Source organism: Neopsephotus bourkii, unplaced genomic scaffold (assembly GCF_033783945.1).
Source record: "Neopsephotus bourkii isolate Nb327-2 ecotype Australia unplaced genomic scaffold, CSIRO-AGI_Nbou_v1 NB_923, whole genome shotgun sequence".
NCBI classification, from domain to species: domain Eukaryota; kingdom Metazoa; phylum Chordata; class Aves; order Psittaciformes; family Psittacidae; genus Neopsephotus; species Neopsephotus bourkii.
Window position 1 is genome coordinate 1,682,169 of NW_026901417.1, and position 27,236 is coordinate 1,709,404.

At 46.3% G+C, this 27,236-nt stretch overlaps 2 protein-coding genes across 6 annotated transcripts in view; one reads left to right on the forward strand and one right to left on the reverse strand.

Annotated features, from left to right (window-relative positions):
- The window catches only part of HDAC11 (histone deacetylase 11), a 656,323-nt gene that overhangs the window by 188,450 nt on the left and 440,637 nt on the right, over window positions 1-27,236 (reverse strand). The gene's annotated exons all lie outside the window — the stretch shown is intronic.
- The window catches only part of IQSEC1 (IQ motif and Sec7 domain ArfGEF 1), a 335,931-nt gene continuing 309,042 nt past the window's right edge, over window positions 348-27,236 (forward strand). For 3 of the 5 annotated variants that reach the window (XM_061357814.1, XM_061357816.1, XM_061357823.1), the window contains exon 1: window positions 349-889. In XM_061357814.1, the coding sequence (XP_061213798.1) occupies window positions 624-889 (266 nt within the window). In that variant the 5' untranslated portion in view covers window positions 349-623. Of the gene's footprint in view, window positions 890-27,236 lie in introns of all 5 variants that reach the window. The other 2 variants (XM_061357822.1, XM_061357815.1) reach the window with 1 other exon arrangement.

Below are 27,236 nucleotides of genomic sequence, written 5' to 3' on the forward strand. Positions count from 1 at the left end.
CTCTCTCGGCATCCCCGGGCACAGCCACCCCGGGGCCCGGCCGAGCTACCCCCGCTCCTCTCCGGGGCCGGCGGCGCCCACGGCGCCCGCGGAAGGGCCCATGGGGATGGGATGAGATGGGATGGGATGTGCCGCTCCGCGGAGTCCGCTCAGCCCCCCGGTGGTGGCAGCGGCTACTTAAAGCGCATCCCTGGGCTCGGCGGGCGAGCGGCCCCGGCGCAGGAGCAGCCCTGGCCGGCGGCGGGCTCCCATGCCCGGCTGCGAGCTCGGCGGGGCGCTGCCAGACGGCGGCTCCGGCGGGGCGGGACAGGGCAGCGCCCGTGCGCCAGCGGCGGCGGCGGCAGCACCGGGGCTCCGGGCGGCTCCGGCGGCGGCTCTGCCCTCGCTCGGCGGCGGGGAGCCGAGCATCAGCAATGGCGGCAGGGGCCGGGAGCCGCGGCGCGCCGCTCCTCCGCCTGCCCAGGCAGGCACTGCACTAGGAGGGGAAGCGCGGAGCTCGCAGGGGGGCTGGTTTCCGGCGGGTTATTTATTTCTTCCCTCTCGCCCAAGTTCCCAGCGGAGCGGGCTGGCCGGCACCTGCGCCCCCCGCCTGCCTCCCGCAGGGTGAGAGGTGTGGGGAGGCCATGGAAAGCCCCGCCGAGAACCCCAGTAAGGCGGCGGAGTACCTGAAGGAGCTGAACAAGATCATTGAGACACAGCAGGAGCTGCTGGAGAAGCAGAAGCGGAGGATAGATGAGCTGGAGCAGCAAGTGGCCAAGTTGTACCACGAAAACGCCTGTCTCCAGGACGAGCATCACCGGCACCTAGCCACATGCAGGCTGCAGCAGGGCGGCCACCCCGCGCTCCCGGGGCCGCTCGGCGCCATCCCGGAGCACGCTAGGCACGACAAGTAAGCGCTGCTGTGGGGATTTACCCCCTTTTCCAGGAGGGGTTTCCATAGTGGGGCTTTCCTTCCTCCTTTGTCGTCTCCTGGCATCCCAAAGCTGCCTCGCGTATGAGCATTGGGAAGCCGCGGGACTCCTGGCGATGTGCGCTCGGGAGCGGGCTCCGCTCTGCCCGGTTCGGAGGGGGGGGGGTCCATCTCCGCTAAGCGGTGCAGGGCGAAGGGGTGGCCTCGGTCCTTGTTTTGAGCCTATCAGGGTGCTGGTGCCTCAGCGATTCTCTAGCCGGGACCCCGCGGAGAGCACGCCTGCCCTGGGGGGCTTCTCCTGCCGCCGTGCCCGCGGCTTTTTGGGGATCCCGGTCAGCGGCAGTAACGGGGCCGGGAGGAGCGGGGCGAGCTCTGCCCTTTCTCCGCCGCCTGATCCCGGGCAGCTGCGGGGGGTGAGGCCCACGGTGCCCCCCGGCTGTGCTCACAGGGCTGCCCGGGGGGACCGGTGTGTACAGGCGGGTCACCGCGGGCCGCGATCGCTCCGGCCGCCGCTCGTTCAGCCGCTGGTCTGCGCGGTTCACCGGGCGCTGCTTCACAGGCGCTCTCGGGCAGCAGCGACTGCGGTCGCGGAGCCTTCCCGACGTGTTTGTACTGACAGGAAAGTGTTTCGGACTTGGTTCTGCTCGGGGGGCGTGCGGCGAGCAGCGCGCTGGAGCGCCGGTACAGCGCAACGGGCTGTTTGTAACCCGTGAACTCGCGTTCCCTCTGCTCCGAGCCCAAACCCCGGCTCTACGCGGCGGTTTCCTCTCGCAGTCCCAGCCGAGCGCCGCTCCCGTCCCGCACTGGCTGTATGCGTGCGTGTGTGTGGGACACCCCCCGTTCGGGTCTCCCGTCGGGGGGTACCGAGCAGGGGCTCCCGCGGCCCCAGGAACTCCTTCCTCCTCCTCAGGGCGCCGGTGGGAGCGGCAGGGACCTGCGGGGAGCGGCGCCTTCGGGGGCCTGTGTCCGGTGGAAGTGGTGCTGCCGCCGCCGGAGCCCGAGCCCGGGTGCTCGGAGCTCGCCCTGCTAAGCGCGCTTCTGGGAGGTGGGGGACATGCGGGAAGGGTGGCTGGTCCCTCAGGGCCCCTTTGCCGGCTCCTGCTTCCAGGTGTCTGGGCAGAAATGTCTATAAAACTGAGCAAGCAGCTCCTGAAACAGACTGGAGAGCATACGGTGTCATTTACCAATCAGTCCCTTAAGGAGAAAGAGCTCTTTCCAGAAAGTATGGAGTATTTACACAGATCCTACCCCGTGCCTCCATGTCCAGTACTGGAGGGTTTTTTGAGGCTGTGCTTCTAATACAAGATGTCAACTCGGCTATCTCGTCCCATTTGTCTCCTACAAACGACGTTACTAAGAATTGTACAAATGGGTTGCTGTGCCTGATAATATTTCTCTTCTCCAGCCCAAGATTCATTTGCAGAGCCCTCTTTGGGCAGGCGGCTCTGGGCACTAGGAGGCTTTTACGTCTCTTAAGTGGATTTGATGCTGGGATCAGAATTAATCTGAGATATTTATGGCAGAGTTGTATTGCTTTGAGGCGTAGCCTGCAGGGCTTATGGGGAGACAGCTCTCGGCCTGAGCCTGCTCCTGGCTTGGGCCCTCTGCCTGTGTGTGTCTGTGGGGACTCATATTTTCAGGACCACCTTCATCTGAGGAGTACTGTTTTCCCCCTGGAATTGTCCCCTGTCTGTCTGTCAACCCCTCCCCTTGTAGGGAGTGAGCCCGTTCTGGTCTGCAGCAGACCCTGCCTCCCTGGGTGGGGGGGGACAGCACATGGGGCTCTGGCAGGGGGTGCAGAGACCCAGCTGTGTGGGAGCAGGGGCACACAGCCAGCCGCAGCATCAGCTTACTCTGGCTGGGTGCAAAAGATAGCAGAAATCTCCAACCTTGGAAATAGAAAATACCCTTGTTTAAGAGTCCTCTCCCAGTCCCACAGATGTCTTGGCTTTCTGGACACCAAACCTGCAGGTTCTGGGTGTCTGCAGCTTCCTGTTTAGGGGCTCAGTCTTGGTTTCTAGAATTAAACATCATGTTCACCTTTTGTATGTTTGAGTGGGCAATCAGGATCCCCGTGTGCTGAAGCTCAGTATCAGCTGTCAGTGGTGCCTGTGTTAAAGGCAGGGTGTGAGGTGGCATGTCCAGCTTGTCCCCTCCTGCCCCTGCACACAGTCCCTGTCCCTCCATTCAGAGGTGGCAGAAGTGCCCTGTGCCTGAGGAGATATGCTGTTCTTTACCTTCCAGTGCCTCAAAGCTGAAATGACTGGAATCCTCCTTAAATGAAACTGGGCTCTCTGAGTCTAATACACGGTGAAATCGCTACTTTGGGGAAGTCATTTCTAGCACTTGTGCCTTGAGATGGAATTGGGTGTTTTGCAGCAGTTGTACCTGTGTGCAGTGGGTGTGGATCACTGATGCTGTAGTGGCAAGACATCTGTTTCATATTACCAAGTGGAGATTAATGTGTGTAATGCAAAAATAAGCATGGAAATGTTATGCAAGAGAATATGTTTGTCACTAGTTCTTCATCAAATATGGTAGAAAAGCCTCCCAACAACCAAGCAGCAAAAACCCCAGAAGTCCTGAAACTTTTCAGATCTTACAGTGGGAAGAATATACAGCTGGGGGCTGCTTAAATAGTTTGGAAAACTGGCATATTTGAGAGATTCTTTAACTGGATGTCTCGTGAGGTGGAGAACTGTCCGTGCCCTTGGTCCCTTGGTGATAGACTACAGGAGGGAAGAACCACCAGTCCAGGAAGGTAAAACACTCTGGTTTGTGTCCTTCCAAAAGAGACCCCAGAGAAGAGAACTTTCTGCTGGGTAGGCGGTGATCTGGAGGAGGGAGGAGCAGAGGGATGGATCAGGAGGTACAGATGTTATCTTGCACAGAGGACGCACCAGAAAAGGTTTGGGTGCTGTTTCGCTTCATTCTGTAGTAATTTGCTGAGTGCAAATCAACCTCAGCATCTGCAAGTGGAGCTGAGGATAATTAGTCGATCACAAGCTTTGTTAGATGTAATGAATCAGCATGTTAAAGATAACAATTGGTGTTTAACTCATTAGGTTGCATAAGGCTAATTTCCAGTTAATCCATTTTATTTAACATCTGAGAAAACAGCAAGAACTCATGAAGCTCAGATGCTCAGTGGAAGGAAGATGTGTTCAGTGCATCCGTTCTGGTAATGCACTTTTTAGTGTAAGTATGTACAAACGGATGTACTGGACCTTGTCAAATCTGTGCAAGTGCCACTTTTCCAGCTCTGAAAACCCACCACCAGCTTAGGGAGTTAAAAATCCAGTTAAAACTGTGCTGCTTTTGAGTTGAGAAGGTGCCTGGTCAGAGTTTGGGCAGAAGGTGGGGAATGATGCTTGTTGAGAGGGAGCAGTGTCAGAGGGCTGTTGTTATCTGCACCTCAGCCTGATTTCTGCATCCGCTCTGATTTGTTTTGTAAATGCATCTCAGGCTGGCTTTGTTCTCCAGGGAGCACCAGTCACAACGCAGGGCTGTACGAAACCTCGCTGTGTCTAGAGGATACTCCGAGGCTCGGCTGAGGTGTGCACAGTGCAGTCTAGTGAGGGGAGGTTGTTGCTCTGGTGACAGTCACATGTGGAGACAGCTTTATGGCCTCCAGAAACGGAGCCTGTGGCATTGCATGTCGCTGTTGGCGCTGCGTGCTGCCCTGCACACAGGCTCAGCGGGAGAACAGAGATTGCATGAGGATAGAGACCAGCCTGAGTTTGTGTTTTGGTTTGGTTTTTCCCCTTCAGAGACATCCCTCACCGAGGCAGCCTGTTCATGTGATGTAAATCCTGTTTCACTGCCTGTGCTGTGCTTAAGCTGCAGCTTGTTTTTGTTTGCCTTAATGAAGGAGAGGTATCCAGCATCTGTTAAAGGATGCTCATGTTTGGGCAAGATTTTGCTTTCTCTGCCTTCTTGTCAGCACAGATGTAGCTGAAGTGCTTTTGTTAGGTCCTCCTTCTCCGTCAGCTCTGTAGGGAAGTGTGATTTGTGACTGAGTCTTGCTGGAAGAAGCCTGCAGTAGAAACACAGTAATTACCAAAAGATGCACCTCTACCTAATTAGCTTGTTTTGCTCATGAAGAGTATATTTATGTGGAAAGCACAGTTTGTGTCCAAAATGAACACTTTTTGAGCAACCTGGTCTAGTGGAAGGTGTCCCTGCCCATGGTAGGGGGTTGCAATTGCATGAGCTTTAGGGTCCCTTCCAACACAAGCCATGCTGCGTATTCTGTCAGCCATACAGCTGGTTGGGCTGGCGTAATTCTGAGGTTGAGCAGAATGTGAACCTGCCTCTTCCAATAACTAAAAGCAAGTCTGTCTGCTTTATTTTCAGTACATAACTGGAGCAGTCTGACTGCCGAGCGACGAGGGTAAGGGTTTGACACTGAGGGGAGTGCTTTTGCTTTTGAAGTGCTCATTTCAGCATCATTAGTGTGATTTGTACATCAGCAGATGAGTGAGCATCTCTCAGAACAGGCGTTTGTTGTTCTGGCAGGCTGGAGGAAATCGATGTGTAATAAGATAGGAACTTGCTAACTAAACTCAGCTAAATTATTTTGGGTCTCTGTTGAAATATTGGCAAATTTTTATACTTAGTGTCGGCTAAATGTTAAACTAAATGATAACATATAGAGAAAAATTAATCTGAGAACTGGGTATGCACCGTATAACTGATAAAACAAGGGGGGTGGGCAAAAAGCACAGCGATGACAAGATAAGATGCTGGCATCAAGAAAGTTCCTGGGGAATCAGAAGGGGAAAAGAAAACACAGAAAACAGCAAAAGTGCATGCTATTTGGGGAGAGGAAAACCAGTGCAGCAGTAAGGAACCCGTGCCTTAATATAGTGAGTTTAAAGACAGGTTTACTTTGTTTCAACTTTGAATTTAAACTCTCCATTTAAAGCAGAGCAGACCTAGAGGATTTGAAGTACTCGCTGGATTTTAAATCCTTCCCTAATGAAGCCTTTTGTGCTGCTGACACAGGATGCAACTCCTGAGCTTCCTAACTTTGGAGTTCTTGCATTCTGAACTTTAAGAAGGAATTACATCTTCATGCTAGTTAGTGCTTTGATGGTTTTCCTTATGAATTTGCTGTCAAAGAAATGGAAATGAAATTCCAAACATCTGCTTGTGGAAAATATTTGTCAGTGTTCATAGGTCCGAGGTCCTCAGTGAGCAAATGAGAGCTGCTGTGATTACCATGAGTCAACTATGTCTGAAGACCCCTTTCCCTCTCCTCCAGAAAACCTCCAGAATGAGCCTGTGCGTGGTGCTCTAGCTGTGTATTTCTCACCAGCAGTGTACTGACTACTGCCATTTCTCATGTGAGATCTGCAAAGGAAGCCCCAAGTCAGCCTGCTGGTTATTCCTAGAGCCCACAGCTGTGAGTTCAGGGTGCATGAAACAGGCACTCGGACTTGAGCAGCTCTGTGCCTAACTTCTGAAGAGCTGTGAGTGTGGAGCAGTAGGTTGTTGTCATAAGGCAGTGGCTCCTGGGTCCATTCTAAAAATTAGTGTGATTCCCACTGTAGTAACTGCCACCTGTCACCAGGCACGTTTTTACATTGTAAAATTATATTAGAGTTATGGCACTGAACAACTACATAGAAACATGGGAGCAGGAGCAGACCTGTTCCTCACAAATGTGTTAGGCACAGCGCTGCTCATGGAATCCCAGCCTGGTTTGGGTTGGAAGGGCCCTTAAAGCTCCTCCAGCTCCAACCCCTGCCACGGGCAGGGACCCCTTCCACTGGAGCAGCTTGCTCCAAGCCCCTGTGTCCAACCTGGCCTTGAACACTGCCAGGGATGGGGCAGCCACAGCTTCTCTGGGCACCCCGTGCCAGCGCCTCAGCACCCTCACAGGGAAGAGCTTCTGCCTAAGAGCTCAGCTCAGTCTCCCCTCGGGCAGGTTCAAGCCATTCCCCTTGTCCTGACCCTACAGGCCCTTGTCCCAAGCCCCTCTCCAGGTTTCCTGCAGCCCCTTTAGGCACTGGAGCTGCTCTAAGGTCTCCCCTTGAGGAGCCTTCTCTTCTCCAGGCTGACCCAGCCCAGCTCTCTCAGGCTGGCTCCAGAGCAGAGCTGCTCCAGCCCTCGCAGCATCTCCGTGGCTGCCTCCGGAGTCTCTCCAACAGCTCCAGGTCCCTCCTGTGTTGTTCCCCAGGAGCTGAATGCAGGACTGTAGGGGGTCTTATGAGAGGAGAAGACCTGTTTAAGACCTTGGCTTCCTGGTGAGTGAGGGGTGCGAAACTTTGTCCTCATCTGCTGAGGGTAACAAACCTTTGGGAGGATGCACAGGGTAGAAGACACGCGTTTCTGAATCGTAGTTGCAGTCTTGCTGGCCTGGTTATTTGCATGGGAGCACAAATCTCCACCAGCCCTTAGCGAAGGTGTCTTCTGGCAAAAAAAAAAAAAAAAGTAAAATTAGTAGCTTTTTTGAAAATCTGAAGCAAAATGCACCACTTTCAAGTATCTGTAGGAAGAATTTACTCAATGGCAGATCACAGGAACTATGAAGAGAAAAGAACAAGTTATTTCAAGGTGTTTTCTTACAGCATACTGATGGGAGAGTAAATTATTAAAATTAAAATAGTAAATTATTAAATGCTTCTTGCAAGTAGCATCTCAAAAAGAGATAATTTGGTTTTTTTTAGACCCAGTAAAGCAAGGGGCTTTTATTTATGTGCTGGTCATGAACTGGAGCTGCTGTGCTAGGTCCTGTGTTGGAGGCCAGACTGCAGCCTTTAGAGGCTGAGTTTCCACATGGAGTGGTTGCAGAAATGCCTGGGTTCCTTCAGGACCCCAGGGGTACAAGGCTGGTTAGGAACAGCGACAGTTGCTTCTGCTGAAGTCCAAGCTTTGACACTGACTTTATGGTCTTGCTGTGCAGTTCTTTAGAGCATGGCATTACGCTGAGTTTCCTCTGGGTTTATGGCTCATTTGGGATTATGGTTCCTAATATGGGATGAGTTGCTTACAAAGTAGGCAGCCTATACCCAGGTGAGTGAGGTGTTTGCCACTTGGAGCCTTTTCCTTCCTGAGGGCTCCTGCTGTCTGCATGCAGGTGGCAAGGGGGTGTGGTAGGTGGATTTTGCAGGTCTGAAGTACTTCCTGATACACAGCCCGCACTTGTGTTACTCTAATGTGATCCTGTCGTTCCTACTAATACCCCTCTGTTACGTTAATTCACCCTTCCTGTGGTTTGCAGCCTGCAGATACTCTGGCTGTTCTTGCCAGGCTCCTGCCTTTCATCTGACCTGCAGGAGGCTGTGAATGAGGTGGTTGTAATTCCATTCTTCCTGCATCCTTGCCTAATTGTAGTGTTTTTCTCAGCAGAATTGTTGAATTAGATATTTGGACAATCTAAGCAGCCTTTGGTACAGCAGAGCAGTGTGATTTGAAGAGATAGTATGTCATAGTCCATCCGGCTGCCTTTTAGCTGTGAAGAGGTACCAGCTGTGGTAGCTGATCCTAATGTGGGCTGCTTTTTTTATCCCACCCCTTTGCTGGGGGACTTCTTGGCAGATTCTTCATGGTATTTCATTGAAATAGCAGAGTTGTCAGCTGCTGTAGCTCCCTGTGCTGCAGTAGAGCAATGCAAGAAATCGGGGTAGGAACTGTCACCCTCTGATGGACGTTACCACCGCGGTATTGTGCTTAAGGACACAAGTAGGAGTGAGAGGTGTTCCTTTAGTCCTCACTGGTGATCTGTTCTCTGTCGTCAGCAGAACTGAGCACTGCTAATGATTGCTGGTTTACAGATGGGCAAATCAGTGTTAAAGTTAACCATCACCTTTAATAGGTTGCTCAGATTGAGGTGAGAAATGAATGTATTAAATACCACACTCGACAAGCTGTTTGAAATCCTGGGTTCCGCCATGGCTTTAGACCAACTTGCTTGTTTTTAAGGACGTTATTTGTATGGTTAGTGTGTTAGAGAACCCAAATGATGCTGCTGTAAAGCGGCCAGAATCTTTCAGCAGGGCGAGTGCTGTAAAAGGACACGGCTTTCACAGCAGAGGCTGCAGACCGGAGCCTTGAGTCCCCCGAGCAGGTGGGGATGCCAATGGATCTCTGTTTATCAACGCTGTGGCTCTCCTGGAGCCCCGCTCCACCCCGCAGCAGGTCGGTCTGGGGGGCTTGTGCTCCCTCTGCCGTCTGCCTTTTAAACTGCTCACCGTAGTTTATATATACGTAGATATAAATATGTAATATATACACACGCACACACACAGTAGAATCTGCTTTTGAATGGCAGCATCTGTACTACTTCTGCATCTCTCCAAAGCGTTATAAAGTACGTGAACATGGCTAAAGATTTCTCATGATGATTTTTATTCCTTCCAGTGTTTTAAAGTGCAGAGGTAAACTTGCTTTTCAAATACTACCACTTTAAAACATAGAAATTACTTTGCTGTAAGGCATCGTGTAGACTGAATGAGTCTTATCACGGTGCTAGAGAAGAGAAATACTGCTACTCAATAGCTCTCCGTAGCAATTGATTGAAACATAATATACCTTCGTTGCATGTTAATAAGATTTCTAGTCGGAGTTCCCTGACAAACACGATTAGACAAAGACATACATGTAATACAGCTTTTGCCACACCGCGGTAATTGAGATTTACCAAGCGTAAATAGCACTTTATTCTACATAACTGGTCAAATAAAGCAGAAGAGGGCAGTGGGTAAATGGTCCTCGTGCCCTTTTCAAAGCATAGGATGTTGTCCTGCAGCTGTGCCTATTTTAGTTCTTTTTATTTGTTATATCTAAAATGTAAGTGTAAACTTGAGCAGCATGAGGTCTGTGTGTGTGGAAATGGCTCTTGATCAAGGTGAGCTAAGGACCTTTGTACCCATGTGCATTTGCACTAGCACTTACACCAACCATTTCAGGGTCATGTTTGGAGTTTAAACCACCATATGGTGCTGTTGCAGCCTCTGTTTGGAATTGGCTGTGCTAGTTTTGCTGGGTGGATGGAGCTGTGTTCTCCTACAGTAATGCTGCTGTGGTAAACAAACACCTACCAAATTCCCTGGCTGCCAGTGTTGAACCAATATGCACCATGCTGTACACCTTAAGAAGTTTGAATCACTGGCGAACTGAGCTGGCTTTAAAGTGCTTTCTGTTCATTGAGAATGATGCTAAAACTACCATTTGTGCCACCCGCTCTATTTCTCCCACCTCTAATTTTCAAGCAGTTTGAGGTCTGCAAAAAATAAATCTTTAACTTTTGCTGCATTCAAACCTCTGTTATATTCCAGCTCCTGGGAGGATTTTGATTTTCCCCTGTGTTTTTCCACTGTGGAGTGCCATGAGGATCATTGCAGGGTCCAGGAGGTATGAAAGCTGTTTCATGAAGTTAATTATAGCTTCCTAGTTGCCTGGTTGGTTCAAAGTTGAATTAGAATTGAAAGGTGTCTACTGCTTTTGCTTAATCAGCAGGTGACCTGAGGGGGGCCACATGCTGCTTTTCCTCAAAGGCTTCAATAGCTCTTTCATGCTTTCAAATTTGGGAAAGCAGGAACTCAGCTTGGGTCTCCTACGTTGTACAGAAGACTTCTTAGTCCTGAAGATTATTGCCTACCTCACTTTACTGGAGTCTTTAAAATTCACAGCAAGCAATTTTCATCAGCCTCAAATGAACACTGTAAGGATCCCTATGTAACAGGGCAACTAAGATGATTAAGGGAGTGGAGCATCTCCCTTATGAGGAAAGACTGAGGGAGCTGGGTCTCTATAGTTTGGAGAAGAGGAGATTGAGGGGTGACCTTATTAGTGTATATAAATATATAAAGGGGGAGTGTCACGAGGATGGAGCCAGGCTCTTCTCAGTGGCAAACAATGATAGGACAAGGGGCAATGGGTACAAACTGGAACACAAGAGGTTCCACTTAAACTTGAGAAGAAACTTCTTCTCAGTGAGGGTGACAGAACACTGGAACAGGCTGCCCAGGGAGGTTGTGGAGTCTCCTTCTCTGGAGACATTCAAAACCTGCCTGGACATGTTCCTGTGTAACGTTATCTAGGTGTTCCTGCTCCGGCAGGGGGATTGGGCTAGATGATCTTTTGAGGTCCCTTCCAATCTCTCACATACTGTGATACTGTAACAGTGTTGAGTTGTTTCGGAGCTTTGCTTTGGCTGCAGTGAAAATGCAGTGTCTCCAGGTTAGGGTTATTCAGAGATCCCCTCTTCTGAGGTCTGCTTGGTAGAGAAGATAAAGCCCTGGAGAGAAGAGGGGCCAGAGAAACCTGGTCAGTATTCAAGGATCACCTCCTGCCTGCTCAGGAGTGAAGCATCCCAACAGAGGAAGGTGGGCAGAAATACCAGGATGAACAAGGAGTTCCCAGAAAAACTTGAACAGAAGAAGGAAACCTACGGAGTGGGAGCAAGGACAAGGCAGCCTGGGAGGAATACAGAGAGATAGTCCAAAATGGCACACTCCTGAATCAGCAGAGCTCAATACCGAGTTGGGGTTGGTTACAGATGAGAAATGGGATGTTTTAATAATACGAGGTGAAGATGACCTCTGTTCACTTGACTAGTTGAAGTTAGCTTTATTTGAGACATTCACTGCAGCAACATTTTGGCTTGCATTGTCTGTCTATGGGTATAATGGTTCTCTGCTTGTGCTTGGGGAATATCAAATCTCTTTGGCTGGCTTCTGCATGCTGTTGATGATCCTGGAAGTAGGTCAAAATGTCAAGGATATACGTGAGATCCTCTAGACAAATTATTGTCTTCCAGCTGAGGTTCAAGCATGTCACATCATTCTGTAGTATGGCTGTTCCGAATTTACCCAGTTAGATTTCACAAGAATGATGAAGTTTTGACAAACCAAAAGCAAGTAAAATCACCTCTAATGTATTGTAATATATAACTGCATTCTTTTTGACATGGTTTCTTGGTGGGATAGACACATACAGCACTGAAACTTAAGGGCTTCTCGGAAATTCACCTGCATCAAGCCTGCTGTAGAGGGTAACTATTGTGGCTGTTTTGTGGACACGCTATCTGACACGATGTTAACAGGTAAAGCATGTAGGTGCCACTTGTGCTGTGCCTATAACGGAAGCAAAGGGCCTGAGTCTTGCTCCAGGTCCTGTGTGGTTGCCGTACACTGTGTGTCCAGGGGAGATTGCAAACAGTCATTAATCTCCCACCCTGCAATGCAGCTGGGATGTTGTAATTGTGCTGAACTCAGAGGGACCTGTTAGCAATTCTCATCACGATGGCTGTAGTGGAGCTGAGCTATCATTCTTCTTCATTCTTGCTGCTTACCTTGCTAGATTCACTTCATCTTCCTTTCACTAATGATTTCAAAGTAGAAACTGGTTCAGACTACAGTCTGCTTGATGGGCTTTTGTTCCCTTAATAGTTTCCTTAGTGGGGCAGATGCATTTCTCGGTGAATGAAATTGTTATTCAAATCCAAACCAACTTGATATATCAGCATTTTAACTTTTTGGTTTGAGTGTCAGGATCCACTGGCACATGGACTCCAGGGTGCACATGTGTGAGGCTGTCTATGTGCTGCATTCCAGCTTGGCTTGCTTTACATTATCCAGTGTTGTCTGTTGTGCATCAGGAGGTAGAACTAGTTATGTATGAAAGGTCTTCATGGAAAGCAAGAATTCGGTTGTGTGAATATCCCTTAGGATTTGCTCACTGCTAGAAGTTGCTTAATGATTCCTTGTCATGGAGAATAGGTGTGGTTTCACTTTTTGTCTTGTATTCCATCTTTATATAGAGACCCATAGCAGAAACACTGGATTAATCTTGTTTCCAAGCTGGGGAAAGTGTGTATACTCACAAGTATGTCTGCTTTAATCTGTTATTCTTCCTCCTTAGTTTTCTGCTTGACCTAGGCATGGCTGTGAATGGTGATTCTTAACCTGTATCTTTGTTAGTGAAATCTGCTGTTGAAACCAAACACTTTTGGTGTTTGTCTTGATATTTATAAAGACAAAATGGCCTGTGTCATCTTGTGTCTTAATTCATGCACATAATGAAGATGCACCTATAGTGCTGTAGAAGTCAGCCGGCTCCTATCAGAGAAGTAAAATGGTTATGTCCAGCCCTTCCTGTTGGTGTCATCTTTACCTCTATGAAGTAAATCACTGGGAGGATTTCCCTCTTCATACAGTGTAGTCTTTTCTTGTGTTCATCTCCCTGATTCAGGGACCTGAAGAGTGAGGTATTTATATGCAGAGGACTGTGATTCAATGCAAATGAACTAGCTAGATTTGAATACGTTAGAATCTATATTCAGCTTTCAGGCTTGAGTCTATTTTAAGCTTTTAATTGAGTCCACCACTTCTTGAGTGCTTGAGGTTGTCATAAGTTGAGAGTATGACTTTGTCTTACAGAAAAGAACTTTTTTTCCTAATTTGGCTAAGGTTTGTAGGTTTGTGTTAGAAGGGACTTTAAAGCTCATCCGGTTCCAACCCCCTGCCATGGACAGGGACACCTTCCACTAGAGCAGCTTGCTCCAAGCCCTGTTCAGCCTTTTCCTCCCCCCACCCTGTTCTCTTTCTCAATATAGTGACATCTTTAAGATGGTACAAGTTCACCTGTGTCAGAACTTTTCACTGAGAAACTGGTTCTGATATTGGTGCTCAGAAATAGATCTCGGGCTTTTATCTTGTTGGGTTTTATGTGCTGGGTAATGACTTTTCCCACCTGCATTTTTTTCAGCCACCTATTGACAGCAATCTTGCCTCTACCCAAATGTGTCTCGTAAGAGCTCCTAGCCAGGAGCTTGAGGTTTGTCTGTCCTCTAGTCTGCTCCCTCTGAAATCAAGGGCCTATAACTTCTTTTAAACGCATTTCAGAGTTATGTTACTTCTCCTCAGGAAAGTGCTTTCTAGCACTGAGCTGTACTCGCTATGGAATGTGATATATTACCAGAACCTGCTGACATAAGCCATGATCTTCACTTCTAATTTCTCATGGACAACATTATTTCCTTCACCTTACTTACCTCTAAGGGCTGTGAGCAGTATTAGAAACTTGTCTGATTATTTTGCTCTAGCATACAGAAAACTGCTGGTAAATCATGGGACTCCTCTGGTTTGCTTAGAGTAGTTCATCATTTGAGTCTCATATCTTTGTTCTTGTGGGACTGTAGTTGCTTTAAGCAACTTCTTGGTATGTGAACATCTTTCAAAAGCAGGTGCTGCCCAGATTTCTAAGACGTGATCAGCAGCGATGCTGTCTAAGTGTGGCATGGTATGACCCTCTTGAGCTGTTCCGTGAGTCATCTTGCTGTGAGAGAAGGAAATCATTAAACATCTTTAGACTAGATGAAGTGCCCCTTTTAGATAATGTTATTTAGTTGAGAATATGCTTTACTTATGTAAAGTAAACCTGTGCAGGACACCTTGATATTGCCAAGACATTTAACTAATTTTACAAAGGTAAGTGTGAAGGTCACCAGAGTGTTGTTTAATACCACAGCTTGTCCAGGTTTGTGGTTTGATCAAGCTTCATGCATTATGTTACTGTGTGCTCTTGGAGACTGCCTAAATGAATACGTTATGTAGAAGTGACTGTTTAGCAGTCTGCTGTTGCAGTAATAAGTCTTAAGAAGTGGTGCGATGTGCTTTGGATTTTGGGGGTTGAATCAAACCCAGAAGACACTGGACAGTAATCCCAGCTGACGGCAGGCTCTTCTGAGGATCCAGCATGAATGGGACCAAGCCCTCGAAGTGTGCTCTAGATTGTTTGGTTTACTGTTTAATTTGGAATCTAGAAAATGTCACAAAATGGCTCACTCCTGTTTTGGTAGACCTGGTTGTGATGCTGAGTGCCGAATATGCAGGTTGGTGGCTTTCCTTTTAAACCTGCTTTATGAAAAGAACTAAAAGACTTTTTAGAGACTAACAGCTAATTTGTAAGTCATCATGCTACTTGGTAGCTGGAATGCCAACAGTATCTCAGGTCCACATCACCTGCTCAACTATGCACAGGATATTCACTTTACTCCTTGTGCTGAACTAAATAGGTTTTTCTGTGGGGGGGAGAGTTAACGGGGCAGTTCTCACTTGGGCAGACATGATGCTGGTAGTGGTCTCTCAGATATTCTACATCTGCTCCTTTTCCAAATAATAGGAGTCTTTCAAGATATCTGTCTTAATAATTGAGGTCAAAAGTATTCTATTGCCTTCACCAGTTAAATGCCCTTATTTGAAGAAAGTGAAAGGAACAGAAAAGACTCAAATGTGCTGCCTCTGGCTTTCCTCCAACTGACCAGATAGTGATTTTCATTGAATCCCAGCCTGGTTTGGGTTGGAAAGAACCTTAAAGCTCATCCACCCCGCCATGGGCAGGGACACTTTCCACTGGATCAGCTTGCTCCAAGCCCCTGTGTCCAACCTGGCCTTGAACACTGCCAGGGATGGGGCAGCCACAGCTTCTCTGGGCACCCTGTGCCAGCGCCTCAGCACCCTCACAGGGAAGAGCTTCTGCCTAAGAGCTCATCTCAGTCTCCCCTCTGTCAGGTTCAAGCCATTCCACTTGGCCTGTCCCTACAGGCCCTTGTCCCAAGCCCCTCTCCAGGTTTCCTGCAGCCCCTTTAGGCACTGGAACTGCTCTAAGGTCTCCCCTTCTGGAGTCTTCTCTTCTCCAGGCTGAACCAACCCAGCTGTCCTTGCCTGATGGATTCGAATTCTTCATCAGCAACAAAGACTTCTTTTACTATTCCCCCCCCCCCCCTTTTAATTTAACCAGGTTGTTTCTCTGCCCAAAGGGTAATGCTAGTGTGGGATAGCTTCATCTCCATGTATTAGGTGGATTCCCGGGAGATGGAAAAAACTCTGATTGGAAGTCTGACTTACTTGAGAGAGAAAGCTAAGTTATAATAAGTAGTAATGCCTGGGATGTGGTGATAATAGCCACAACACACTGCAGTGCTTTGAGGACTGTGAAGCTTGTGATGCTGTCAAAGCAGATAAGTTGTCCTCCCTTGGCTAATTTTGTATTTAACATAAAACATGGAGGTGCTATTGCCCTCCCCTCTACACTTGGGAAAACATAGTGAATGAAGAATGGTTGAACACATCAGCTGCAGCTTTGCAGTTTGAGACCCCCTATATGTTGTTATTTGAATTGAAAGTCTTTCAAAGTTGATAAATTCCAGGCACAAATGAGTGAATTGAGGTTAAGTATCATTGCAGGGTCATGCTTAATGTCAGAGGTACTGTCTCCTAGTCCAGACTAAGTGTATCTGTAAACCAGCATCCTTTTCTCAACCTGGGAAACATGTCAGCATGGTGACCTCTGGTCAGTATGGGCTGAGATCCTGGTTTGCTGTGCAGGTATGCAGGGAGACCACACTCAGGAGCATCACTCAGGCCTTTGACAGGAATTCTGATCCCAGTGCAGGATTATCAAAGTAGATGCAGCACTGAAGAGTTTCACTGACCCTGCTAAAATAAGTAGCTCTTGACTTACTCAAGCATACCAGCAAAGTGATAGCAACTCCAAGGTCACTCCAAATGCCTTGTGTGTCTTGTTCTTAAACTCCTTGCAAGCTAGCAAAGCGAGACAATGGAGATCAGGACTTCTACTGGAGACTGTTGTTTTATCACGTCGTCTAGTACTGTCTTTACTGACTATCCCAGGTATGGATCCAGTCCATATGAAGCATATGAATGCCCTTGCACACCAGGTGGGATGTCTTATATTTGAGGACTTGGTGTTTGCAGCTTGTCTTGGTGGCTGTACAAAGGCAGAAGGATGTCCCCTATTCCAGGTCAGCATCTGCTCAGTGGTGGAGCTTGCAGCTGGATCTTCCCAGGCCTCCTGCTGAGGCTGTGCTTTAGTAAGCCTGTGAGCAGGGTGCTGGGGATGCTTGATGCAGTTCTATCGACATTTGACTGCTAATCAAGTCTTGTAATCTTTTGATTTTAGTATTTTTGTAGGAATGGGATGGTGTGGGCAGGCAAGGAGGGATCCCCTGCCATAGGTGTCTCTAGTTTGACAGGAGGAAGAGCTTAGGTACTTGCTTAAGATGAACATCCTTGACATAGGTGTATATGTAACAAAAGTACTTTGTTCTGATATTCTTCAGTATGTAAAACACCTGTGTCTCAAAATGCTGTTTTCCCAACCCATGCAGGTAAAGACTAAATTATTTATCTGCTTAAATTATGATCTGCCCTGTGACTTGCTGCAGCAAGTGACTTTACTCTTCTTTTGCATTTCTCTTTCTCCTGGACAATCTTTTCTCTGTTTGGAGGCAGAGGCTCTTTCTGTCAATCCTGGTGCCTTTGAGAAATGTTTCCTCATTCAGGAGCAGAGCTCACGTTTCCTGTTGTGTTGCAGTGCTGCTAGGAAGCTTGATTCTGTACTTACTGCTTTGCTCTTACAAGAAGCACTACAGATACCACCTCTCAGATCTAATTCTCTGCATTTCCTTAGCTTTCCTAAGCTCTGGGGAGTTTATATTTGGGATCCATCTGTTATCTTGGCCTCACATGACAATTTTATATGGGCTTGTTTCTTTTCACTTCCATCGTGTGGATGTGAGTTGTTTGGATTTAGTCTCAAACTGAACACCAGGATCTAAACCGTTGATGTTGTACTGCCCACAGAGCTGCAGGTATTTTTGTTTGGATGTGACCAATATTCTCTGTTAAGCATCAAGAGAATTGAAGGCCTCCTGCTGGTAGAACAGGATTAGAAACATCCAAAGGCACAGCACAAACTTATTAACTATTAATTATGCTATTTCTGTGTACAGTAGTTGCTTCTGGATCTTCTCCCTTAGTAGCTCTGGGAAAAGGGCTGTTACTGAGGTGGCTGGTATCCTCCATGCTTCTGGCCATTCTGGGATTCTTCATAAGACAGACTTTGAGCTGAGTGAATAAATCATTGCAGTAAGAAGGCAGGCTGAAAAACCTGGCCCTGCTCTCTAACCTGCTTTGGGAGCAAGCAAAATAATAAATCCTGTTTCCCTCCATGTAAGTAACGTAGACAATAACTGAGATTTCAGGAAGCTTCCCTTCCATTTACCTAATGGCTTTTATTTAGAACAAAATTAAAGCCAAACACAGCCAAACCCCATGACAACAAAAAAACAACCACCAAATATCTGATTCTAGTGGATTTCAGAACTTCTGCTTTATTTTACTGTAGCCAACAAACGTTGCAGAGCAGCCAGTGATGCCCTTTTGTCCTTCCTCATACAACAGTGTACTTGGTGTTGCACAGCTGGAGTGCATAGTAAATATAGCACAGATAGTACTGAAGGGATAAACAAGGTGTCTTCGTGTTAGCCTGTTCCAGAGAGCCTTACTTTGTGCTTACCACTGTGCACTTATGGCTAATGTAACCTATCTGCTTACTGTGGAAGAAGCTCATTCCAGTTGGAATGAGCACTTCATGCTGGGTGGGGAAGATGATGAGAGAAATGTGTTTTAGTCTTCTCACTGCATCTTAGACTGAGCCTGGAACGCATTGTTAATCTAACTCAAGATGTTTCTCACTGTGCAGAAGAGAAAGATGTCATTTCCATCCTGCCTTCCTAGGATTGTAGCCCAAGATGATCAGCGGGGATTGTGGAGCTGTTGCCAAGTGCAGCAGCCATAAGGGGTGCAGGGAGACTCACTGCCCTGTCTGCCCTGGGAAATGGGAGTCATTTTCCTTCCTTGAAAACACGTTTTTAGAGCTTTAAAAATAAAGAGTGATGTGGCTCAACTTGTAACTGGAGGCAGTGAGAAAGAGGCACAGTGAGAGTTTTATGCTGAAATCTGGATTCTATGTGGGAAATACTGTAATATCTATAGTGTATTTGACTAAAACTGTTGGACCTTGTTTTTTTTTCAGTGGTTGTTACTAACACGTGAAACATCCAAACAGAGCTTCACCTTAGCCTTTAAATTGTTCACCTGTATAAACAGGATGTGACTACTCCAGGTTGAATCTTCTTCTGGGTTTTGGACTTTGAAGTATTTAAAGTTGAAGGCAGCTTTGCCTGCTGCTTTCTTGGAGAACACTTTTGCATGAGTAGTATTTATAATGATTTCAGGTGTGTTTGCATTCTGCTGTGTTCTTAGAATTGGGTTTTTGGTTGACATTTTGACAAGTGGGCAGACTTTGAGTTGGAGCTACTTGCAGTTGTGGGCAATGATGAAACAATGTCCTAGTTCAGGAGTGGTTTGTTACTGTACAACAGTTTAAGCACATAATGAATGTAATGAAAATTCACAAGTATGTTATGCTAAAGAACTGCAGTAGGAAAGGATTTGAGTTTGCTGTTACTTGGACTTAGCAATTGAGAAAGCCTCAAACCAAACCCCAAAACAACCCCCTCCCAAATGAAAAAAATCAATAGAAATGTGTGTCTGGTCTCCACCAGGAGTGGTGCTACGTGTGGCAGTTCTACCCTAGGACTCTCAGTAGTTTGTACTCCTGTCAAAGCAACACTGATTAAAATTGAGTCTGTATTTTGCTTGTTGCCAATAGGAGTGCACTGCTGAGCAGCCAGGAATGGCATCCCACTGCAGGCTTGTTTGTCTTGCTGCTTTCTGTGCTAAACATTCTTTACCACCATGTGTAAGTGTGTGCGTTGGAGATCCAAGCACCAGCAGATAAGGGATTACATCATGAATGCATGTAAATGGAGCTGGTAGGGTCTTCAGTACAGTTTCAGATGGAGTTTTGCCATTCACATGTCAAGACAGTTGTTGAAATTCAAGTTTCATGGAAGTAGGCGTAGAAAACCTAGTTACGGAGGCAGTGCTTTTTACTGAAACCATCTGGTGCTGGATCTTTGGCATTAATGGAGAACTTGTTCTTTATGTAAAGAAAGGCAAGAAAATCCTTCCAGAGCAGTCAACCTAGAAAACATAAGACTTCTCTCCCTTTCCTCTCCTCCCTCCCTCCAGAAATGGAATTCAGAGAACCTACCCACAAACACTGCATGAAATGCAGCTAAAAGGTGTCTGTGACTGAATGTCTCATCTTGCTTAGAAGACAGTCACTGATATTTTTAGCCCAAAGTCAGAAATTACTACTGTGCTTCTGTTGTCAGCTCTGAAAAGTGCGGTTCAAGAAGATCTGAACATCGGATGGTCTGTCTACAGCTTTGTAAGGAGTAGGCTCCCAGCCATACAGATTAAGGGCTGTAGATCTTTCTTGTTCTCTGTTCATCTCATCAGAAGCTGAGGCTGTTGAAAAGCTCCCTGAATTTCAGGAGGGATGAGGTCAGCTTGTCTAAGCATGGCTTTATTTTCCAGCTAGCCAGTATACCCATAAGTGTACCTATAGTGGTAGCCTTATGTCAGTGTAATGTAGCAAATAAAAGAGTCTTGAGATGAATACTTTAAGATTAAAAAAACCTATTTAGTATTTATAAATTGAAAGAGTAGACTTGGTAAGTAAGAGAATTGAAGACTTCTTTCTCAAATGAACTAAAAGTTCATCTGCTTGGGGAGAAGGGAGGGGAGTTCAGGGCAGAGATTATGGAATCATGGAATGTCTGGGTTGGGAGGGATGTTCCAACGCCCCCCTGAAGTGAGCAGGGACATCCTCAACTAGAACAGGTTGATCAGAACTGCATATGGTAACGTAACAAGTGACAGTAAGTGTTGAAGAGCAAGGAACAGTCTGTGTAAGGATGTATTTGTACCTCCAAATACAAAGAAACGTTATGCCTCACACCTTTGACATATGTGCTGCTTTGGTCCTTCACTGCCATCCATTTCCTTAGATGGTTGTTCCAGAGGCAATAAGGGGTGCGCAGTTTGTGCTGTACACTGCTTGGAACTCACCTCCGGAAGAGGCAAGGGGGATCATTCAAACCTGCTGCAGTTGATGTAGCTTCTCAACTTAGACTTGGTAACGGGCGGCTGAGCTCTCCTGTTTGTGTAGATGACCTTTTCTTAGTGGAAGGAGGAGGTAAAATTCTAGCTGAAAGATACAGGAGTGACTTGCAATTTGGTCAGCTTTAATGGCTTTCCGAATGTGCTGACATTATTTAGGTAATTCCATGCTGAGTTTGGAGCCAGGTGATTGTTAGCTGAAGCTTTTCAGAATCCTTATATTTTTCTGTGGTTTTTTTTCATCCTGCCCACAGGAGCGCTGGCAAACAGGACATACTTTAAAATCGGTAGTGTGAGTGCTGGAGCAGTTGTTGGGTATATTAATCCATGCTTTACAACTTCAGAGAGCTGCTTGCTTTCTGACAAAGGGAAGCCTCCTGACAAAGTGTCTGCCTCCCAGGCACATTGCTTGGTGTTTTTATCACGTGGTTATTGGGTTTTATTTCTGTAGGGGGTAATCCTTTTCCCAACACTTCCGGTTCACCTGTCTCTAAATATCTCTGTTTATTTGTTACTTCTGCTGGTTGCAATCAGGTTAACAGAATTTAGCCACACATGGGTTTGGTCCAATAGGAAATTATATGTACGCATGTGCCTATATCTAAGAATGAAATAGTCATCAGCAGTGACAAGCTGGCAAGTATAAATTTTAAACTAGCTAAGTGGATAAGAAAAAGTGAAAATTCCATCTTCCTGCCCTTTACCACTTGTGTAGTACACAGCCCTCTTGTATTTGGTTTCCTTTTGCATTAACAGCAAATGAAATAAGCTACTTATCAAATATAAGGAAGGATGAAGCTGTAAAGATCTTAAGCAAATCTCTCTTCAGCTAAATGATGGTTTTAAGTGCCATAGAATCATAGAATCCCAGCGTAGTTCGGGTTGGAAGGGGCCTTAAAGGTCATTCAGCTCCAACCCCTGCCATGGGCAGGGACCCCTTCCACTGGAGCAGCTTGCTCCAAGCCCCTGTGTCCAACCTGGCCTTGAACACTGCCAGGGATGGGGCAGCCACAGCTTCTCTGGGCACCCTGTGCCAGCGCCTCAGCACCCTCACAGGGAAGAGCTTCTGCCTAAGAGCTCAGCTCAGTCTCCCCTCGGGCAGTTCAGTAATGTCAGTGATTAAGCAGGGGGCTTCCACTCGTGTTTCAATTGCCTTCACTCAAAAGCTCAGGGCGTGCAAGCAAATAGTACTACTATTTTTAGCTGTTACAAAGTGATCCCCTTTCTATATTGAAGTTTTGGCCTTGTCTTGTAGCCTCTCAGTTGCTCTAATACAATTACTGGCCAAATAACATTCGTTTGTCAAACCAAATAAATGGAGGGCACTTTGGTTCCATTTTTAATTTCTTCTGACAACATCAGAACTGAACTGATTTGGTATTAAAAGGTTCCCAACACATTCTTTGTATAATCTTTCCTTAATCTTTTTGAGAGTATTGTACATTGATGCAGAATGTCAGGTTTGGTGGTGCTCTTAAAGATGAACGATGTTATAAAAAACAGGTAGAGCAGATTATGTCTGTGTATAAACTGGATATAGTGGAATAGCTGTAGTGTCCTTGTTAATGTTTTTACTCATTCCTTTATCCAATATATGGGTGGCTTTTGCAGTCTGATATTTTGCAGTCATTCTGATACATGTATTAGCATCATTTTACTGGACTTGAACAATTACTAATAGAACAGGTGTATCTGTAATGCTTCCAGTAATTGTGAAATAAAGGCAGTAGCTTGTATTTGTGTAGATGTTGACTTGGCTTCATTTGGAAGAGGTTACAGTTGGTTTACCCCAGTAAACCTGAAATACAGCTTTGATATTGAGCTGCTGATTCTTTTGTCATCTCTGTGTTCCGGTAGATTCTGAACTCGTGCTTTTATGTGCCTTTTTATAGATAAGCTTCCAGTTTCCAGATCATGTGTTTCAGGACCAAGCAGTGTAACCTGTCTTGGGTAAATCAGCTTAACTGTAGTCTAGCTTGCACAGCACAGAATGATAATGGATTTCAAATAGAACAATACTAAATGACAGAAAGTCCTAGCAAGCTTCTACCCATCACCCCTGCAAATGGCTTTATTAGACTTGTAATTAGTGTTTGAGATACTGTAGGGTAAGGCAGTACTTGAATTTCTGGATAGATCAACAGGCTGAATGCCAGCAGTGTGAAGGTGGTTGTTTGAAGGTTCAAAAACATAAGGACATCTTGGAGCTCGGCAGTAACCAGCAGCGCTTGGTTTTGCTTGGAGGGGAATCGTGAGAGTTGTGTCATGTCACTTACAGAAGAACTGCAGATGGGAATCTGGAGAGCTGTTTGTTAATTATAGAGCAGCCATCTATCTTGGATGTAGAAGTACAGAGAATCATAGCTTGGAAGGGACCTCTGGATCAGCTGGTCCAACCTTTCTTGGCAAAAGCATGGTCTAGACAAGATGCCCAGCACCCTGACCAGCTGAAACCTAAAGTATCCAACACTTGGGGAATCCACCACTTCAATGGGGAGATTATTGCAGTGGCTGGTTGGTCTCATGGTGAAAAACTTTCCTCTTGTGTCCAGTCAGAATCCCTCCAGCAGTAACTTCTGCCCGTCATCATCTCTCCTCTCTTCATATGACGCCTTGTAAGAAGGGAGTTTCCATCTATTTTGTAGCCACCTTTTAAATACTGGAACATGGTGAGAAGGTCCCTGCAAGCCTTCTTTTCTCCAGGCCCAACAGTCCAAGCCTACCCTTACTTGGTTTCCCAGCCGCTGGATCATCTCTGTGGCCCTTCTCTGGACCCTCTTCAGCCCATCTGCATCTTTTGTGTACAGCATGGACCAAAACTGAGCCCAGTATTCCAGGGGTGGCCTGACCAGCATAGAGCACAGTGGGACAATGACATCTTTACCTCTGCTGGTGGTGCCCCTGTTGATGTATTTAGGAACCCATTTTGATGGTGTTTGAATAACTTAATGCATATTGAGTGGATAACTGAGGGCAGTTCTACTCTAGTGGAGATGGTTTCATGTGGAATAAAATGCTCCAGAGGTAGAGGAGTCTATACGTCTTTTCTGTGTTTATTTTAACACTGTGAATGTAACTACTTTTGGCTTTAAAGGAGACAAGAGTTAGGAATTACAGGCAGCAAGTTCACTGCGGGTTAGTTAGAAATAAATGCTTTTGTCCTGTTACTTTAACAGCTTAATTCTTGGTGTTGGGTTTCTCTTACCACATCCAGCTGAAGCTTAGCATCAGGGAGGACTAAGCTGTGCTAATCCTTCAAAAATGTGTTAACTTTGCACACAAGCAGTTAGTGAAGTCAGCAACACTACTGGTATAGCAGTGGGTTTACAGTCTGCTGAACTAGGATGTGTACTTTATGGGATAACAAGAGGTGCTGGAGCTGTCACTGTTCATCCATGTGCAGACTCCTGTGTACTGTTATTGTCCTTTCTATGTGAAGCATCCAGCATATGTGAAGCATGCTGGTGTCACGCACAGTGTGCACTCTAGGACTGAACGTGGGGGTAAAAACAATTGTCAAGATCTTCTGCTGTCTCCATTCTGTTCCACATTAGTTTGTTTCCAGCCCCTGGCTGAAGCTCCGTGGCTGGGGAGAGAAGCCAGGCTGTGGCTGGGAGGGAAGCCAGAGCCAGCTCTTGGAGGAGAAGCTGGCAGCAGGGTTTTCAAGTAATTGCATTGGGAGCATTCGGAGAAGGCTCTTGCAGGTTTTCCTGGCCATACTTGTTGCTTCAGTACATCACTGATCTACAGAAAAGGGAAGAATCTGTAATATAGTCCTATGGGAAGCTGGGGAATTCAGTTACCTTCCAGAAGTTAAGGACTGAGGCTGAGCAAGGTGTAAAAAGAAGATGGGGTGCTGTTATCTACAGGGGGTAATCATTGTCAGGCCTCACAGAATTTAGTAGTTGAACTCCCACCTGCTGCAGTCATGTTGTACAGTCCCAGTTTTTATTTAGAGATGGAATTTTTACGCTGTCATCTTGATATATTTTGCTATGGCACATACGAACTTTCAGTGCTCTCCGGGAGAGATGTTTGGCTTGCAGTGAAGTGCCAGGAGTGATAGACTGGTCTGTGTTTTTATTTGCAAAGAAGATTTTGCTGAAGTCTTTGCCAAAAACCTTGACGTATTTAAGGGCAAGAGTGTGAGGAAAGGGGCTTGGTATAATCAATTTGTAGAGAAGCTATTGCCTTCCTCGCTGCAAGTTTCAGCTTGAGACAGACAGTGCTTGCTAAATTTAAGCATGATATATATGCTCCACAGAAGCCTTGTGGTTAGTGCCATTTTTAAATATCAGTACATCCCTACCAGCAGCACTAGCATTTCCAGCTGAAATACACATCAGTCCTTAATGGGACAGCACTGAATTCTCATCGTAATTTGCTTAGATGGGATTTTATTAAATAATCATCTCCTGTTGTTTATCAGATGTAAATAGTTTGTAGCTTCTTTTCCTCCCGTCTCTTTCCTCAACACCTCTTCTCCCCCTCCTGGGATATAAAGCACATGTTAAAACTCAGTAGGCTTTGGTGCAGACCTGAAATGCCCCAGTGCTCAAGGATCTCCAAGCAGTTTATAAACTAAGCATTATCCAGGTTACATCAGTCAGTGATGCTCAGTGCTTCCAGACGCTGTGTAGCAACGAGCTGCTCCTGTTATGTCACCAGTGTGACCCATTTCTAACATTCTCCATTTAGCTTACCAGAGACACTCAGGGAGCCAGTGTAAAGTGATTTAAAATTCTTATTCAAACTGCTGCAAAACTCTGAGTAAATGCTTCTCATCAGATGAGAATAATTAAATTGCTATAGCTTTGGTTCAAGTAAAACTATAGGGCAATTTAAATTGATACAGTTCTTAACAGTGAGCTTAATGTGACGCTGTGGGTATTAGTATTGTAATTACATTGGGGGGCTGGGGGGGGGTGGGGTTACATCATAGCATCCCAGACTGGTTTGGGTTGGAAAGGACCTTAAAGCTCATCCAGTTCCAACCCCTGCCACAGGCAGGGACACCTTCCACTGGAGCAGCTTGCTCCAAACCCCTGTGTCCAACCTGGTCTTGAGCACTGCCAGGGATGGGGCAGCCACAGCTTCTCTGGGCTTTGTCAGAGTTATGCCTAAATGAAGTGTGTTTGATCTTGTGTGTTGGAGATTGGGGCTTGGTGTGCCCATGTGGTGCTCACCCGTGTTTGTATGTTGATGAGGGCTCACCAGTGGGCACTTCATCCACATGGGAGTCTCTGCTCAGTGAACACTGTTGGAGCCTTGACAGTGTGGGGCGGTTGGAGCCCTGCCAGCAGCTGACCTGCTGGGTGCTGCATTTACCCTTTTCCAAGAACTTAAAGGGTAGATTTTCATTTTGGTTTAGTGGGAGAATAGAGAAACTGGAGAGGGAAAAGGAAGACCAGTATTGGCAGGCTTCTGAGTTAAAGCTGACCTGAACTGTGGCCCTGGGGACCCTGCAGTACAGTGGGATCCTTGACCTTGCCTCTGGAGCAGAGCTCTCTTTCAATTGTGTGCCACATTCTATTGCCTTTTTTCAGCACTTACTGAGACAAAAACCCAAAGCCAGCAAACCCGCACATAACCCCAAACTGTCTCTCAATGTAGAGTTCCATTTAATCTTCAAACACATACATAAATTGTTTTTATTTGCAAGCAATCATTGCTAATACCAATGAGCAGTGCTGGCTCCTTACATAATTTATTCAATGCTTGGTGTTTCCAACAGATGCAATTTCTTGTTAAACCAAGAAAAAACTTCTCAATGTGGGTTCTTAAGGTGATGTGGGAAAGGAAAGAAGAAGCTATTTTTGTGCTTTAGGTTACTTATTATTTTATATTCCTTGTATAATTATAGCCTAACTTATTGTATAAACTAGGACTTCATTTTTAAACTTAAAATTGGATGCGTTTGGAAACAAATTGCATTTTCAAAATAGAATCCAATTTTATTATAACAAATACAGTTTAAATGGCTAGTGGGGACAAAATAGCATTTGAAATAACAGTTGGTGTTGTAACTCCTTTGGATCTTTGTAGTAAGAAAAAATACCTTCACCAAGGCATCATATGTGAGCAAATGGAAGAGCTCTGGATCCCGAATGTGCTTATATCCCTTCTGGTCTTGATCCAGTGTGGTGTTCTCTTAGGTAGTGTTTTTCCTCATCTAGGTAAGACCCCATCACTGGAGGAACAAAGTGCCTTTGGAATGTTCTTCTGAAAGGAAGAGACATTTTACAGCAATTTCTTTTTTGCCTTAGCATGTTGGAGAAATACCTTGGCTTGTTTGGGCTTTGTGGCACGTGAATAGATGTCCGTGTGGCAGGAGTGTGGGAAAGTAATTTGAAGATGGCTAAAGATGAGAGCTTGACGTTGACTTCTAAAAGCCACTGGTTCTGGTTCACTCTGAAGTGAGTTTTGTCTTGACTCAGGTGGTTTGAAAACCCTCTGTCCCTCTGTTGTGTTTGCTGGGC